Source organism: Bos javanicus, chromosome 11, assembly GCF_032452875.1.
Source record: "Bos javanicus breed banteng chromosome 11, ARS-OSU_banteng_1.0, whole genome shotgun sequence".
NCBI classification, from domain to species: Eukaryota; Metazoa; Chordata; class Mammalia; order Artiodactyla; family Bovidae; genus Bos; species Bos javanicus.
In genome coordinates this window covers 103,431,101-103,443,733 of record NC_083878.1, presented here as the reverse complement: position 1 = coordinate 103,443,733, position 12,633 = coordinate 103,431,101, and the positions used below count along the sequence as shown (strand labels likewise).

The 12,633-nt window shown below is 64.5% G+C and overlaps 1 protein-coding gene across 3 annotated transcripts; it reads left to right on the top strand.

The window, feature by feature from the left end:
- Window positions 1–617: 617 nt before the first annotated feature.
- LHX3 (LIM homeobox 3) lies at window positions 618–10,055 on the top strand. 3 transcript variants are annotated; one of them, XM_061434089.1, is made up of 6 exons: window positions 618–1,416; window positions 5,709–5,880; window positions 6,467–6,669; window positions 7,400–7,551; window positions 7,665–7,836; window positions 8,550–10,055. In XM_061434089.1, exons 1-6 carry the CDS (start codon window positions 1,329–1,331, stop codon window positions 8,966–8,968), a joined length of 1,206 nt encoding a protein of 401 aa, XP_061290073.1. In that variant the 5' UTR covers window positions 618–1,328; the 3' UTR covers window positions 8,969–10,055. The 3 variants fall into 3 exon arrangements, with proteins under 3 accessions (XP_061290073.1, XP_061290072.1, XP_061290071.1); XM_061434088.1 differs by lacking the exon at window positions 618–1,416 and adding an exon at window positions 3,265–3,495; XM_061434087.1 differs by lacking the exon at window positions 618–1,416 and adding an exon at window positions 4,079–4,411.
- The last annotated feature ends 2,578 nt before the right edge of the window (window positions 10,056–12,633 follow it).

The window sequence follows — 12,633 nt, the reverse complement described above, 5'->3', positions numbered from 1 at the left end:
AGGGTGTATGGACTGGACCTCTGAAATTTCACAATGTCCAGTATTGAATCAGAAACTCTTTGGAAGACAGCTCAGGGATAGGCAGAAGGTGAAAGATGGGAAGTCCCCAATAGTTGATCTTCTCAGGGCCAAGCTGGACTGAGGGAGAGCGGGACCACAGCCCCTCTCCCGCAGAGGGGAAGAGGGAGGGGATGGCGACTGAGATGCCTGGGAGTCCTGCTCACAGGTACCGCAGGCGCCAGTCCCAGGGAACCTTGAGGACCCGCAGACCAGAGTGCCCAGCGGCCCCTCCCCTCAGCTTTGCCCCCGGTGCTGAACTGTTGATTCTTTCTACCGCCTCCCACACCTTGTTTTGTGGTGGAGAGGTCTCCAGTGGCCAGTGTAGCTTGGGGGAGTCCTGGCTAAAGTTTCTGTCAATTCGCCTTTCCAGCTGGGCAGCAGGCTCAGTCGGGGGAGGTGGGCGGCCGCGCCTCCTTCAGCACCGCGGACAGCGCCTCCACCCACCCACCCCGCCCTGAGGGTATGGGCAGCCCCCTGGTGTGCCAGTCGGACAGGGGCGTGAGTGACCAGCGGACACTCTGCCCCCCCCCCCCCGCCCCAGCCCGGGTGTGTGTGGTGCTGGTGCCAATGTAAGTACCATCTGGTAACCCCTGTCACTGGGGTGCCTTGGCACTCTTTGCCCGTGGGTCCTCCGAGTAGTTTCTGTTCGAGGCGCCCTTCCTCAGGCTGCCTCAGGGGAGTGGGAGGTGGCTGCGGCCTGAGACCTAGGGGCATTGCATGCTGGGGAGGTCGTGAGTGCAGAAAGTTCCTCAGGCCCGAAACAACAGTTGAACAGGGCAGTTCCTGAGGCCAGAGCCTCAGCAGGAGCCTGGACTGGAGGCCGATGGGGGTCTGAGGGTCGGCGGCCTGGACGATGCTTCCTGGAGGCCGCAAGCGGGAAAGAGCAGGAACTTCAAGGTGGAGCACCCGTTTGGGGCGAATCCCCGGCCTCAAGGCAGGACTGGAGCTCAGGATGGAGCTGCCCAAGGCTGCCTCCCAGGGACGGGCGGGGGTGGGGCGAGCGGAGGCCTCGGGGACCTGGGAAGGTGGGGCAGCGGGACGTGGGGGGAGGGCGGACAGGAGGAGCTGAAGGCGGAAGGCGCGGTCGGGGGAGGTGGGCGGCCGCGCCTCCTTCAGCACCGCGGACAGCGCCTGGCCCAGCGGCTCACTTGTCTGACCACGCTCCGCGCACCAGGACACGGGGAGGGCCCAGCCTTCCCCGGGGGCGCAGAGGAGAAGGAAAGAGCGCTGCCCGGGCCGCTTGGGTCCGGCCTGGTCCGGAGGCCTCGATGCTCCTGGAAACGGATCTCGAGGACGACCGAGATCGGCCCCGGGCCCCCGCAACCGCCGGCCTCTGCACCTTCGGCAGGACCAGGGGTAAGAGCCCCGCATGGCCTCCTGCAGTCTCCAGACTGGACAGGAAGACCCAGAGGGGAAAGCGGCACAGATGGGCAGAGGCGAGCAGAGGGGCGAGGGAAGGAAGGCGTGCAACACACTAAGGGCAGGGCGGAAAGAGTCTGGGGAGGCTTCTGGTGGGTCCTGAGATGGGAACCTGGGCGAAGCTGGCAGACCCCTGAGTAAGTGGAAGGCCTGGAGCCCCCTTGTGATGGCCTGGGAAGCCTGGACCCATGCTGAAGGGCCCGCAGCTTTTCACAGAGCGCCTGGAGGACAGAAGGGACCTCGCAGGCATGTCTGGTGGGGAGGGGATGGGGCAGAGAAAGAGCTGCCAAGAAAATCCAGCGACCCCACGCCTCTCAGCTCCCACACAGCCCAGTCCTGCCCCCCCTAGCCAGCCCAACTGCACAGCGCCACAGCCCTGGGTTGGGTCTCCTGCCCAAACTGCACTCCCCAAGGGCCATTCGGTCACAAGGACGTTGGGAAATAATGGAGGCATTGTTGGCCAGTCGGCCAGATGCCGAGTGCATAGGCCCGCCCGCCCCTTCCCCAGTCAGACCACACATGGCCCCTCTCAGGCAGGCCTCCACAGCAGCTGACACTCAACGGCCGACACCCCTATGCACCCAACACCCGCTCAGCTCCCTGGCTTGGACGCCCTTGTCCTGTCCTGGGGAACAAACGTAGCACAAAGTGAAGGGGCACCTTAACTTTGCCCGCATGGGGCCTTTGCTCAAACTGAGATGTGGGGTCCGCTCGGAGCTCAGAGGGGGCTGTGTTTCTCCTACCCAGGTCCTTCCACACTGGCCTCCAAGTTAAGTGTACAGACCAGGCCACTGGAGGCCAAGCAGAGGCAGGGTACTATGGGGCATCACTGAGGGGCTCCCAGGTGGAACCTCCTGGAGGATGGTACCAACCCCTAGTCCCCCAACACTTTCTGGAGGCCCCCTGCTCCCGCCAAGCTCTGTACTGCCGGGACCCACACTGCTGTGTGCTGACTGTGGGTGACGCAGGGGTGTGGCCTGGCCTGTGGTGGGCACCCTCCGGGGTAGGTGTGTCTCTACGTGCAAGGGTGGTGGGTTCCTGCAAGCTCACCTATTTGGACTGGGGGTGGGGGGTAGAAACGGGAAATGGGGAAACGGTCACCAGGGCTTCCTCCGGTGCTAGCGGGTGTGGAGGGAAGAGAGTGGATCCCGGCATTCCCAGCTCCGTCCCTCCTGACCTGGAGCCTTGGCTGCATCGTGGAGTCTGAGCCGAGGACTCTGGGTTCCCTCCGGAGACTCGCCCTGCTTCCCCACTCCCACTTCTGGGCTGCAGTGCCCAGGATGGGGCCCAGAAGCTGCTCAGAGCAGGAAGGCCTGAGGTCGGGTCCGCTCCTGGCGGCTTCCCTGTGAGCCCGTGGGCGCCACACTCACCCTTTCTGGGTCTTGGGTCTCGCACATGCCATCAGGCACTGTGACCAAGCCTCCCAGCTCGAAACCTCTCGGGCCCGAGCCTCAGCGGCGGTAGGATCCAACTCCCTCCCTGATCGGCAGGCTACCCGCGGGCTTTCGCGCCGGAGCCCAGGCCTCAGCCCCGAGCCGGCGCCGGGGCAGGAAGCTTCGGGGCCTGGTCAAGAGCTATCGGGCAGCGCTGACACGGCTCCTCCCCTGCGCGTCCCTATCCCTGGGCCGGGCACTCGGGGCGGTTTCCCCGCACCGCAGTTCTCCCGGCAAAGGCGCGCAGAGTCCGCGGACGCCAGCGGCGCGTCTCCGCGACCCCGGCCCCGCCCCGCGCCGCGGCCCCGCCCCCCCGCCGCTCCGCCTCCGCGCGGCCCGAGGCTCCGGGCCCCTGGGCGGCCCGCGGGCGCAGCGCCCAGCAGCGCCGGGAGTCGTGCAGACGCCGGCCCGGGGCCACTGAGGCCGTGGTCTCGCCGAGCCCCTGGAAAGTTCAGGACCGGAGAGCCTCGGCGGCTGGCGGCGGGACCCATGGAGGCGCGCGGGGAGCTGGTCCCGGGCCGGGAGTCGGCGGGAGGCGACCTGCTGCTGGCGCTGCTGGCGCGGAGAGAAGACCTGCGCCGAGGTGGGTGCCCCGGCCGAGCGGCTGCGCCCGGGAGGGCGGACCCCGTGGAGACTCAGCGGTCCTCGCTTCCTTCTCAGCCCGGCCACGGAGGCGGCGGGAGCTAGGGAGCGCGGGCGGGAATGGGTATGAGGGCCCCAGCACTGCGCGTCCCTACCTGAGCATCCCAGCAGCGGGTTCGCCTCTGGGCCCCTGGAGTTGTGTCGTCGGGCGTTTCGTCGCGGCGCTGGTGCCTCCCAGGCTGGGAGCCCTCTGGGTCCCAGGACTGGTTTGGAAAATACTCTTCCTTTAGGGAGAGTGTGCAGAGAGCAAACGTGTGTCCCAGTGTCGATGGGGTAGGAGAATCTCCGTGAAGGCTGCCTGCACCCAGACCCTCCACACTTTCCAGGCGAAGTCAGACACAAGGGCCAGCGTGGAGCTGGACCCCGGTGGCTGAACTCCCTTAGCTGGAATCTTGGTGTCTGCACTCACATGCACCTGCTCCATTGGCAGGGCTGGTCCTCTTGCAGGAAAACCCCCAGCTCACCCCCAGCGCCTTGGCTTCCCCGTGAACTGGGATGGTCCTCCACGAGCTTCCAAGCAGGCGGGAACCGCAGGATGGGATGGAGCTGGCCCTGGAAGGGTGGGCAGTGGCGGGGTGAGAGCAGGTGGGAAAGGGGTTACATCCAGGCTGTGGGGTCTCCTCCGTCTCCTACTTCTTTATTTATTTATTTTCCGACGGTTCCTGGGAGGGGTGGCCACGGGGGCTGGGAGGAAGGGGTGGGAGGGCGAAGAGACAGGAAGGGAGGGGCGCGCGGGCTCCGCGTGAAACGTCTCAAGAGAGCCGGAGGGGATCGGGCCGGCAGGCAAGCGCAAGGCTGTGCTGGGCCGCCAGCGCCGAGGGTAGGAGACCCCGCCAAGGCTGGAGTCGCCATGCAGCGTAAGGCCCGGGTCGCCAGGGCTTCGCGAGAGCGCGAGGGGCGCGGCGGGAGAGGCTTTTGCTCGACGCGGGGCTCCGCGGGTAGCGCGCGCCGGGAGCTGTCCGGGCCGCGGTGCTGAATCCGCGCCGCGCGGGCCTGTCCAGCCACCAGCTCTAAGACGGGTGTCCTCGCCCGCCGCCCTGCCATCGCCGCCCGGGGTTGGGGAGCCAGGGCAGGCAGCAGATCCTCAGGCTCCGCACCCAGGGCCGCGGTTTTGCCCGACGCGGGATCCCGTCCTTCATGGTGCCCGGGGCTGTAGGAGGGAGGTTGATTCCCTCTTCTCTCAGCATGGGGCAAAGGAAGGTCCCTCGCTGGCCCTTTCGCCGGCTGCCAGGCCGGCCTAGGGCTGGAGGGGGTCCACTGTCAGCGAGGTGAGTGTGCTGAGGTGGTGATATATTTAAGTAGGTTCCAGCTCCTGCTCGAGGCTCTCTGCACTCGGGAGACTTTTTCTAAATTAACAGGTAGTCCTCATGCCCTGAACACCCTGCAAAGCACCCCCATGGACCTGTGCCTCTCAAAGGCAGGCCTTGCATTTCCCCAGCCTGGTTCCCGCAGAGGCCTGCAGCCCCAGGGGAATAGAACACAAGTGTCTCTGTGGGGAAGGCAAACTGCCTACTGTGTGTGCTCAGGCATCGATGTTTGAGCAAGAGGACAGAGCATCCATACGTCCAGTCTACACACAAGTACCCCCAGGGCCGCCCAAAGACAGGCAGGGCATCAGTATTCATTTTGGTAGCCTAGGGACAGGGCCACGGGGCTGGGCAGCCACACCTGCCACAAGTCTCTGGCTACCATGGCGCCTGATTGTGCGAGGAAAGAGGGCCATTGGGTGGTGGATGCCCCATGGCCCACGTGTGCCGGGCCTCTGGTGATGGTAAGGACCCGGTTTCCAGCCCAGCCTCTGAGACAGCCCTGGGGGCGAGGGTTTCATTTGAGCTCAAAGTGCATCCTTCGGGCACTGGAAACGTTTTGCAGTTGAGGGTATCTGAGGGGGTGGCCTGGATACCCTCCTGCCCCTGGGTATGTTTCTAAGCCTAGCTTCAGTTGTCCTGGATTTCCGCTGTGGGCCAGGCACGGACTTCCAAGCCACACTTTCCCTGAACTCAGGGGAGCTGGGTGGCCACTCAAGCTGGCTAGGGACGAGGGTGTGCCGGGAAGGGGGCCTCCTGGCAGCCCGGTCCTGGGAGCTGGGTGGGATGGGGAGGCCTCCGGCTCTGTGCGGCGGCCCTGACCGCGGTGGCTCCTCCCCGCCTGCAGAGATCCCGCTGTGTGCCGGCTGCGACCAGCACATCCTGGACCGCTTCATCCTCAAGGCTCTGGACCGCCACTGGCACAGCAAGTGCCTCAAGTGCAGCGACTGCCACGCGCCGCTGGCCGAGCGCTGCTTCAGCCGTGGGGAGAGCGTGTACTGCAAGGACGACTTCTTCAAGTGAGCCCGCCAGCTGCCTGGGGCGGGTGGCGCACCCAGGGGAGCCCCGGGGCCCTCACCGTAAGCAAGTCTGGAGCCCTGAAAACCCCCATCTCCACACCCTTCCTTTTCCCCAAACAGGGCACCCCCGGGGCCTCTCTGTTGGCGGCTGGGCTGGCCCACTAACAATCTTTTAAAGTAATTAATTTTGTGAGTCATTGAAGCAGTAGTTAAAAAGATAACCCCAAATTTGTAACGCTCTACTGGACGTGCTCCCTCTTCGTTTTGGTCTTGTATTCGTGCTTAATGGTGGGGATGGGGCTCCTACCCGGCAGAGGACTCATGGGTTTGCACGTCGGCCCCGGTGGCCAAGGCCCTGCCCTTCCGAATTCACCTCCCCCATCCGGGCACAGAGGACAGCTGTGTGCCCCAGAGCATCTGGATCCCCTTCTCGGTAGTCCCTGCGGGTAGTCTCTGCGACCAGGGGCAGGGCCCGGGACGCCTTCCTCCAGGAACCACCCTGCGCCAAACCGCGTTAGCGGTTCTCCGACCCGCTCCGGGCGAAGGAGCGGCGGCCGCTCTGAGCCGCGCCCTGTGCGTCCCGCAGGCGCTTCGGGACCAAGTGCGCCGCGTGCCAGCTGGGCATCCCGCCCACGCAGGTGGTGCGCCGCGCCCAGGACTTCGTGTACCACCTGCACTGCTTCGCCTGCGTCGTGTGCAAGCGGCAGCTGGCCACGGGCGACGAGTTCTATCTCATGGAGGACAGCCGGCTCGTGTGCAAGGCAGACTACGAGACAGCCAAGCAGCGAGGTCAGTGGGAGGGGGCGACGGTCACGGGGCTCGGCCTGGGCACGGCCCACCCTCCCCTTTCCTTCCCTGCAAAGAGGGGCTAAGGCCCGTCCGGGTCGGGTGTGGAGGGATCCTTCCCTCCAGCGTTCCCGGCGAAGCGCTCACAAAGCGGCGAGAACTTAAGCGTCTTCTCTCTGGGCGGGGGCGTTGGGGAGCCCCCGCCTCCAGGTCCGGGAGCCCGGGACAGTTAGCAGACCCGCTCTGAGAAAGCCGGGTCTGGGGTCTTAGCAGCCGCCTCCTTCCCGGGCGCAGGGAGATTGGCCTGAATTACGTGGATTAGCTCTGCGGGTCTGAATTATCGTCCTAAATCCTTGACCGTGAAGATCCGATCCTACCCGCGCCCTTAGAACAAAGAGGAGCGAGGGAGGGTTGGGGGCGGGCAGCGCTTGTCAGTAGGGGGCCAAGGCTGGAAGCGCCTGCACCCGGATCCAGGGCGGCTGGGTCCTTAAAGAAGGCCGCCGCAGGGCCGCCCCTGGCTGGGCCGGAGCACCGCCCAGCGCGTTTCCTCCATCGCTCCGGGCACCCGCGTCCCGCAAAACCCTTTGGCCTTCCCGCCGCGGCGGCGAGGCTGGCGGTCGCAGCGGCGGCGGCGGCGGCACCTCTGGCCCCGACGTGCGCGCGCCCCGAGGGAGGTGGGAGCGCCGAGCGGCCGGAGGAGCAGGCCCAGCCTCACGCCTCCCCCGCGGTGCAGAGGCCGAGGCCACGGCCAAGAGGCCGCGCACGACTATCACAGCCAAGCAGCTGGAGACTCTGAAGAGCGCCTACAACACCTCGCCCAAGCCCGCGCGCCACGTGCGGGAGCAGCTCTCCTCCGAGACCGGCCTGGACATGCGCGTCGTGCAGGTCAGCGCCCGGCGCCCCCGCTCGCCCTGCGAGCCGCTGGCAAACAAGGGCCACCCCGGGTCCCAGAGCAGCGGCCACTTATCGGCCCCCACCGCCCCCCACCCCACCCCCAGGTGTGGTTCCAGAATCGCCGGGCCAAGGAAAAGAGGCTCAAGAAGGACGCGGGCCGGCAGCGCTGGGGCCAGTATTTCCGAAACATGAAGCGCGCCCGAGGCGGCTCTAAGTCGGACAAGGACAGCGTCCAGGAGGAGGGGCAGGACAGCGACGCGGAGGTCTCCTTCACTGGTACGGCGGAGTTGGGAAGAGCGTTGGGTTGATTGACTGCCGGAGCCTGGGAATCAATGTTCCGGTCCCGTCTCTATAGACCCTGGCGCCCATCCCCAAGCCCTGTGGTTTGGCCACTCAGGACCATTGCCCTTCTTCTGAAGGGGGACAGAAACCCCGTGACCTGCATGCGTGTCCCTTGGCAGGCTTTGTCCTGGAGGGAGGGTCTGACCATGCTCCCCCCTGCCCCCACCCAGGGCACTTGGCACTTACAGTAATTTTTTAGGGAGGCAGCAGCACAGTCTTGGGGTGATTAAAGGTCCTAGCTGCTTGGCGTTGGAGGAGGGTCCACCCTCGTCTCTGGAACCCAGTTACCTCCTTTTTCCAAAGCAGAGAGCCCCTCCCCCACCAGCTCTTAATGTCCATCCTCAGAGAGTTTGTTTAGGAGATTGTTTGGCTGCATTGTGACCTTAGGCTACTCACCTAGCCTCTCTGAGCCTCAATTAACTTGTCTGCAAAATTGGGTAGCCTTGGGATCATACTGGATCCCAGCACAGGAGCCCACAGTTTCATAGGAATCAGGTGGGATGGAGCTGAACAAACTCAGGGGTGAAAGGGTAAGAGATGTGGGCTGACCCGCCCTGGTGGGGCACACGGCGCCTGCAGGGGGCACCGAGGAGCACCAGAGGTGGCAGCAGGTGTGCACTAAGCAATGCCCTCTGCTTCCACCGCAGACGAGCCAGCCATGGCCGACATGGGCCCCGCCAGCGGCCTCTACGGCAGCCTGGGAGAGCCTGCCCCGACTTTGGGCCGGCCCTCGGGGGCCCCGGGCAGCTTCCCGCTGGAGCACGGAGGCCTGGCCGGCCCGGAGCAGTACAGAGAGCTACGCCCCGGCAGCCCCTACGGCGTCCCCCCTTCGCCTGCTGCCCTGCAGAGCCTCTCTGGCCCCCAGCCCCTCCTCTCCAGCTTGGTGTACCCCGATGCCGGCTTGGGGCTCGTGCCCACGGGAGCCCCAGGTGGGCCCCCACCCATGAGAGTGCTGGCAGGGAACGGACCCAGCTCCGACCTTTCCACTGGGAGCAGCGGGGGCTACCCCGACTTCCCTGCCAGCCCCGCCTCCTGGCTGGACGAGGTGGACCACGCTCAGTTCTGACTTGAGTCCCCGTGCCCTCAAGCCTCGGACGTGAGGAGTCTGGGCAGCAGCTCTCCTGCCGGAAGCACGGACTTCTGCAGGACTCGGTGCCACGGGGAACAGGATGCAGGCTCGGGAGGGTCATTTCTGGGAGTGCCCTCTCCCACCCAGGCAGAGGGACTCTCCGGGTTCGGGTCTGAGAGGCTGCTGCTGCTCAAACTGGGGGCCTCTCGGCAAGCCTTGTTTTGTAAGCAGATTTTTCCCTTTATCGACCAATTAACCCAGTGCTTGCCACCGTTTCCAGACAGGAAATGTCACCCCGGGGAGGCCAAGCCTTCACTCCCTTCAGGGGCCTCTGCCCAGACCAGCACAGCCCTCAGGCTGGAAGATGCTTTAATTTCCAAAATTAAAAATAATTCTAATTGTGCTTTTGTTTCCCAGGTTCTATATGTCTGAGTTCTCTAGCCCCCTGCTCCACCTCCCCCCCAACCCCCTCTTTTAAGTCAGAGATCAAGCTGTCCGTCCAGGCAGGAGGTGGCTGCGGGGAGGCCACACCTGAGAACTTCCTCTTCCTCTGGGGGCCTCCCTGCCACCAATTCCTGTCTTCCCCGGGACCCTCCCCACCCTTCCCCTGGGGCCATTGGCTCTAGATCTTTCGATCCTTCTGGACCCCACTACCCTGGGGGGAGGGGCGGACTCTTGGAACGCTTAAGGAGCTTCCTCCAGTCCAGACTAGGTGTTCGTCCCTGCACCCCCTCCCCTCGACCTGTCACAGCTGCCCTCAGAGCTCAGGCCAAGCCCAGCCCACCGATTTCCATTGCCAAACATCCCCCAGCTCCCGTTCTCCCTGTGGGCTCCGACTGCCCATGGATTGGACGCCCCACAGGCAAAGGAAGGCTGGGGCGGGGGCTCCTCCGAGCTGCCTCCCTGCCAGATGCTTCTGCCGCTGGCCACCACGGACACAGAGGCCGGCCGCGTGTGGATTCAAGTTATCCCTCAAACCTGCATCCCCGGCTACCTGTTGTTTCTGTGGCGTTCCCCTGTCTTTTATTTATTCTCTGACCATCGGGTCTCTCCCAGACTTCAATAAATTCATCAGTTACAGTCATTGGAAGGCCTGTATGTTCAGTGAGGCTCGGGGTTGGGGGAGGAGAGGGCGTTGGGGATGGAGATGGATCTCTGAAAGCTGGAAGCCCCGTTGGAGTAGCTGTTGGCTTCTTGCCAGGGACGACACCTGGTGTGGATCGGGTCCCTTTGTCCCGAGATCTCCGCCAGGCTTCCGAGCACTGGACGGAGACTTAGGAGAACAGACGGTCCAACCGTGGGTGGAGGGGCTGGGCCTTCCCACTCTGTCCCTGGGAGAGGCGGGCGCTGGGGTGGCCAGGTGACAGGACCAAGCAAAACTGCTTGGAGCAGGCTTCAGCACGGGGAGGGGGACTGCAGGAGTCAACTAGTCTGGAGATTCAGGAACGCGGTCACCGGGGGCTCTGCAACTAGGATTCCAGTCCCAGCGACCTGCTAACTTGCTGTGAGAAGCTGAGCAAGTGACCTGGCGAGGAGGAGGGGAGCTCCGCAGATGTCCCCCCTCCCTCCCCGACCGCCAGGCAGCCCAAGGGGCTTTGGTCAAGCCACTCGCCCCCCAGTCCCGCCCACCCCAGCATGGTCAGCTCCCTCACCAGCACCTGCTGTTGCCCTGAACCCAGAGCAGGCCCGCCCCTCCCCCCAAGAATGTTGCTGGCAGCCGCCAGGAAGAATGGCAAGGAATGGGGGAGGCCCTCTGGAGGAAATTTGGGGAATCGATGGGAGACGTGGCCCCATCACCCTTCAGTTTGGGGGAGCGCCCAGGGAAGAGCATGGCTGAGCAGAAGTCGGGGTGGGTGGTACTTCAGCGCCCGGGTGAGCAGAGGCCTAGTAGCTGGAAGTGAAAGGTGTCCCAGGCTGGCCTGGGGGTTGGTGGTCCGAGATCTCAGCCTCCCAGGGGTGTGGCCGAGTGAACGTGGGGCACGGTGCAGGAGGGAACCACTTTGGACTCTGTCCTGCAAGGGGCGCCCTCGCCCTCGAGGGGAATGAAGGCAGCCTGTCTGGGTGGGATTCAGCTTTTGGGGAGGGGGCCTGGCTGAGGTGGGACCAAGGCGGCCACCTGCGGCAGCCCAAGGGGAGTATAAATCCTCCAGTCGCCGCGCCGGGCACCACCCCCAGCCTGGAGACCTCCCCCCAGGCCGCCTGGGACCTTTCAGGCACTGACAGGTTAATAAAGTGCAAAGTGTGCCCGAGGGAGCCTCCGCCTGGTCGGGGGCTCCCAGCTGGCGGCGCGTCCAGGCGGCAACCGGGCCCCAGACCCCAGTCCTGGTTGGGGTGGGGGAAGAGTGGACCCCGTCGGGGCCGGCCCGTCGCGTCCCGGCTGGCCTTTCAGGGGAGCGCTCAGCTGAGTGGAGCTCGCGGTCAGCCGGGCAGTGGACAGTGCTCGTGTGCACACCTCGCGTGTCTGTCTCCCCAGTTGGGCGGAGCGCCTGGCCCCGGGTGACCACCTTCCCGCGGCCCCGAGCAGGCAGACACACGGGCTTCCAGGTACCGGCGCAGCTCAGTCTGCGGACGTGACCCTGGACTGGGGCGGGGCGGGGGGGGGGGGGGCGGTGCCAAAGCCCGAACCAAGGTCCAGTGAGGACGCGGGCGGGGCCGATCTCAGGCCGGGAGGACCTCGGGCGGGTCCGCAGAGGAAAGTGGACGCCCATCTTACGGGCCCCTGCGGGGGTCACCTGGAGACCACGACGACTTATTTCCCATGATGGACCCTGTTAACCGGGCGGGGCATCTAGAGGCGTGTGGGTGTTAGCGCAGGATGCGGGTTCCGGGCGCCCTGTCTCCCCGCGGATACAGGCGATGGGCGCCCAGCTCAGAGTCCAGGGGCGCGCCCACCAGGGGTTTTCCCGCCCAACCGGCTCCTGACAGCCAGGGCCCTGCGAAGCGGGTGGGCGCAGGGTCTGGGGGCGGGGCCGGGGGGCTGGGTGGGGCTGCCTTCCGGAGGCTGGAGCTGGAGCCGGGTCCGCACCGGACTCCCTCCGAATTGCGGCCAGCCGGGGTGGGAGGGGGGCTCGGGGTGGGAAGCACCCTGGCGGGGAGGCGGGACACACCTCAGCATTTTTTTCCTGAGGGGCTAGGGCTTGTTCACTTTTGAAAAACAGTAACCTCTGTAACGTAATACTTAGAACTTTAAATTTTAACATAAGCGGAATACTCATCTTGACCGTGTTATCACGTTCTTTTCATTTTTGAACCCGACGATTGCATACATTATCAAAGGTAAACACCTGAATGATAAAAAACAATTTCGACCAGTATGTAAAAGGACTTCTTTCCTTTTAAATATAAAATTTGCTCAGGGCGGGTGAAAGCTCTGAAATCAGAGACACCCCTTCTTCCCCCCACCTCTCCTGGAGACCTGGGGACCCACTGGCGTCTCTTCCGCCGGCAGATCCGGCGGTTGTGTCTTGGGAACTGGCCCCCGCCTGGGGCAGGAGGGGGTTGGGGTCCCAAATCCCAGGAGCTTGCCTGGTTAAGTAGCAAAACGATAAATCAGTGGGTTTTCAAAGGACTCAGTCGGGAGCTCTGAATCCCAGGGGTTGTAATGATCAATTCTTTAAGCCCATAATTGTTCAAATTACTCTGAGCAACATAAAACATTAATT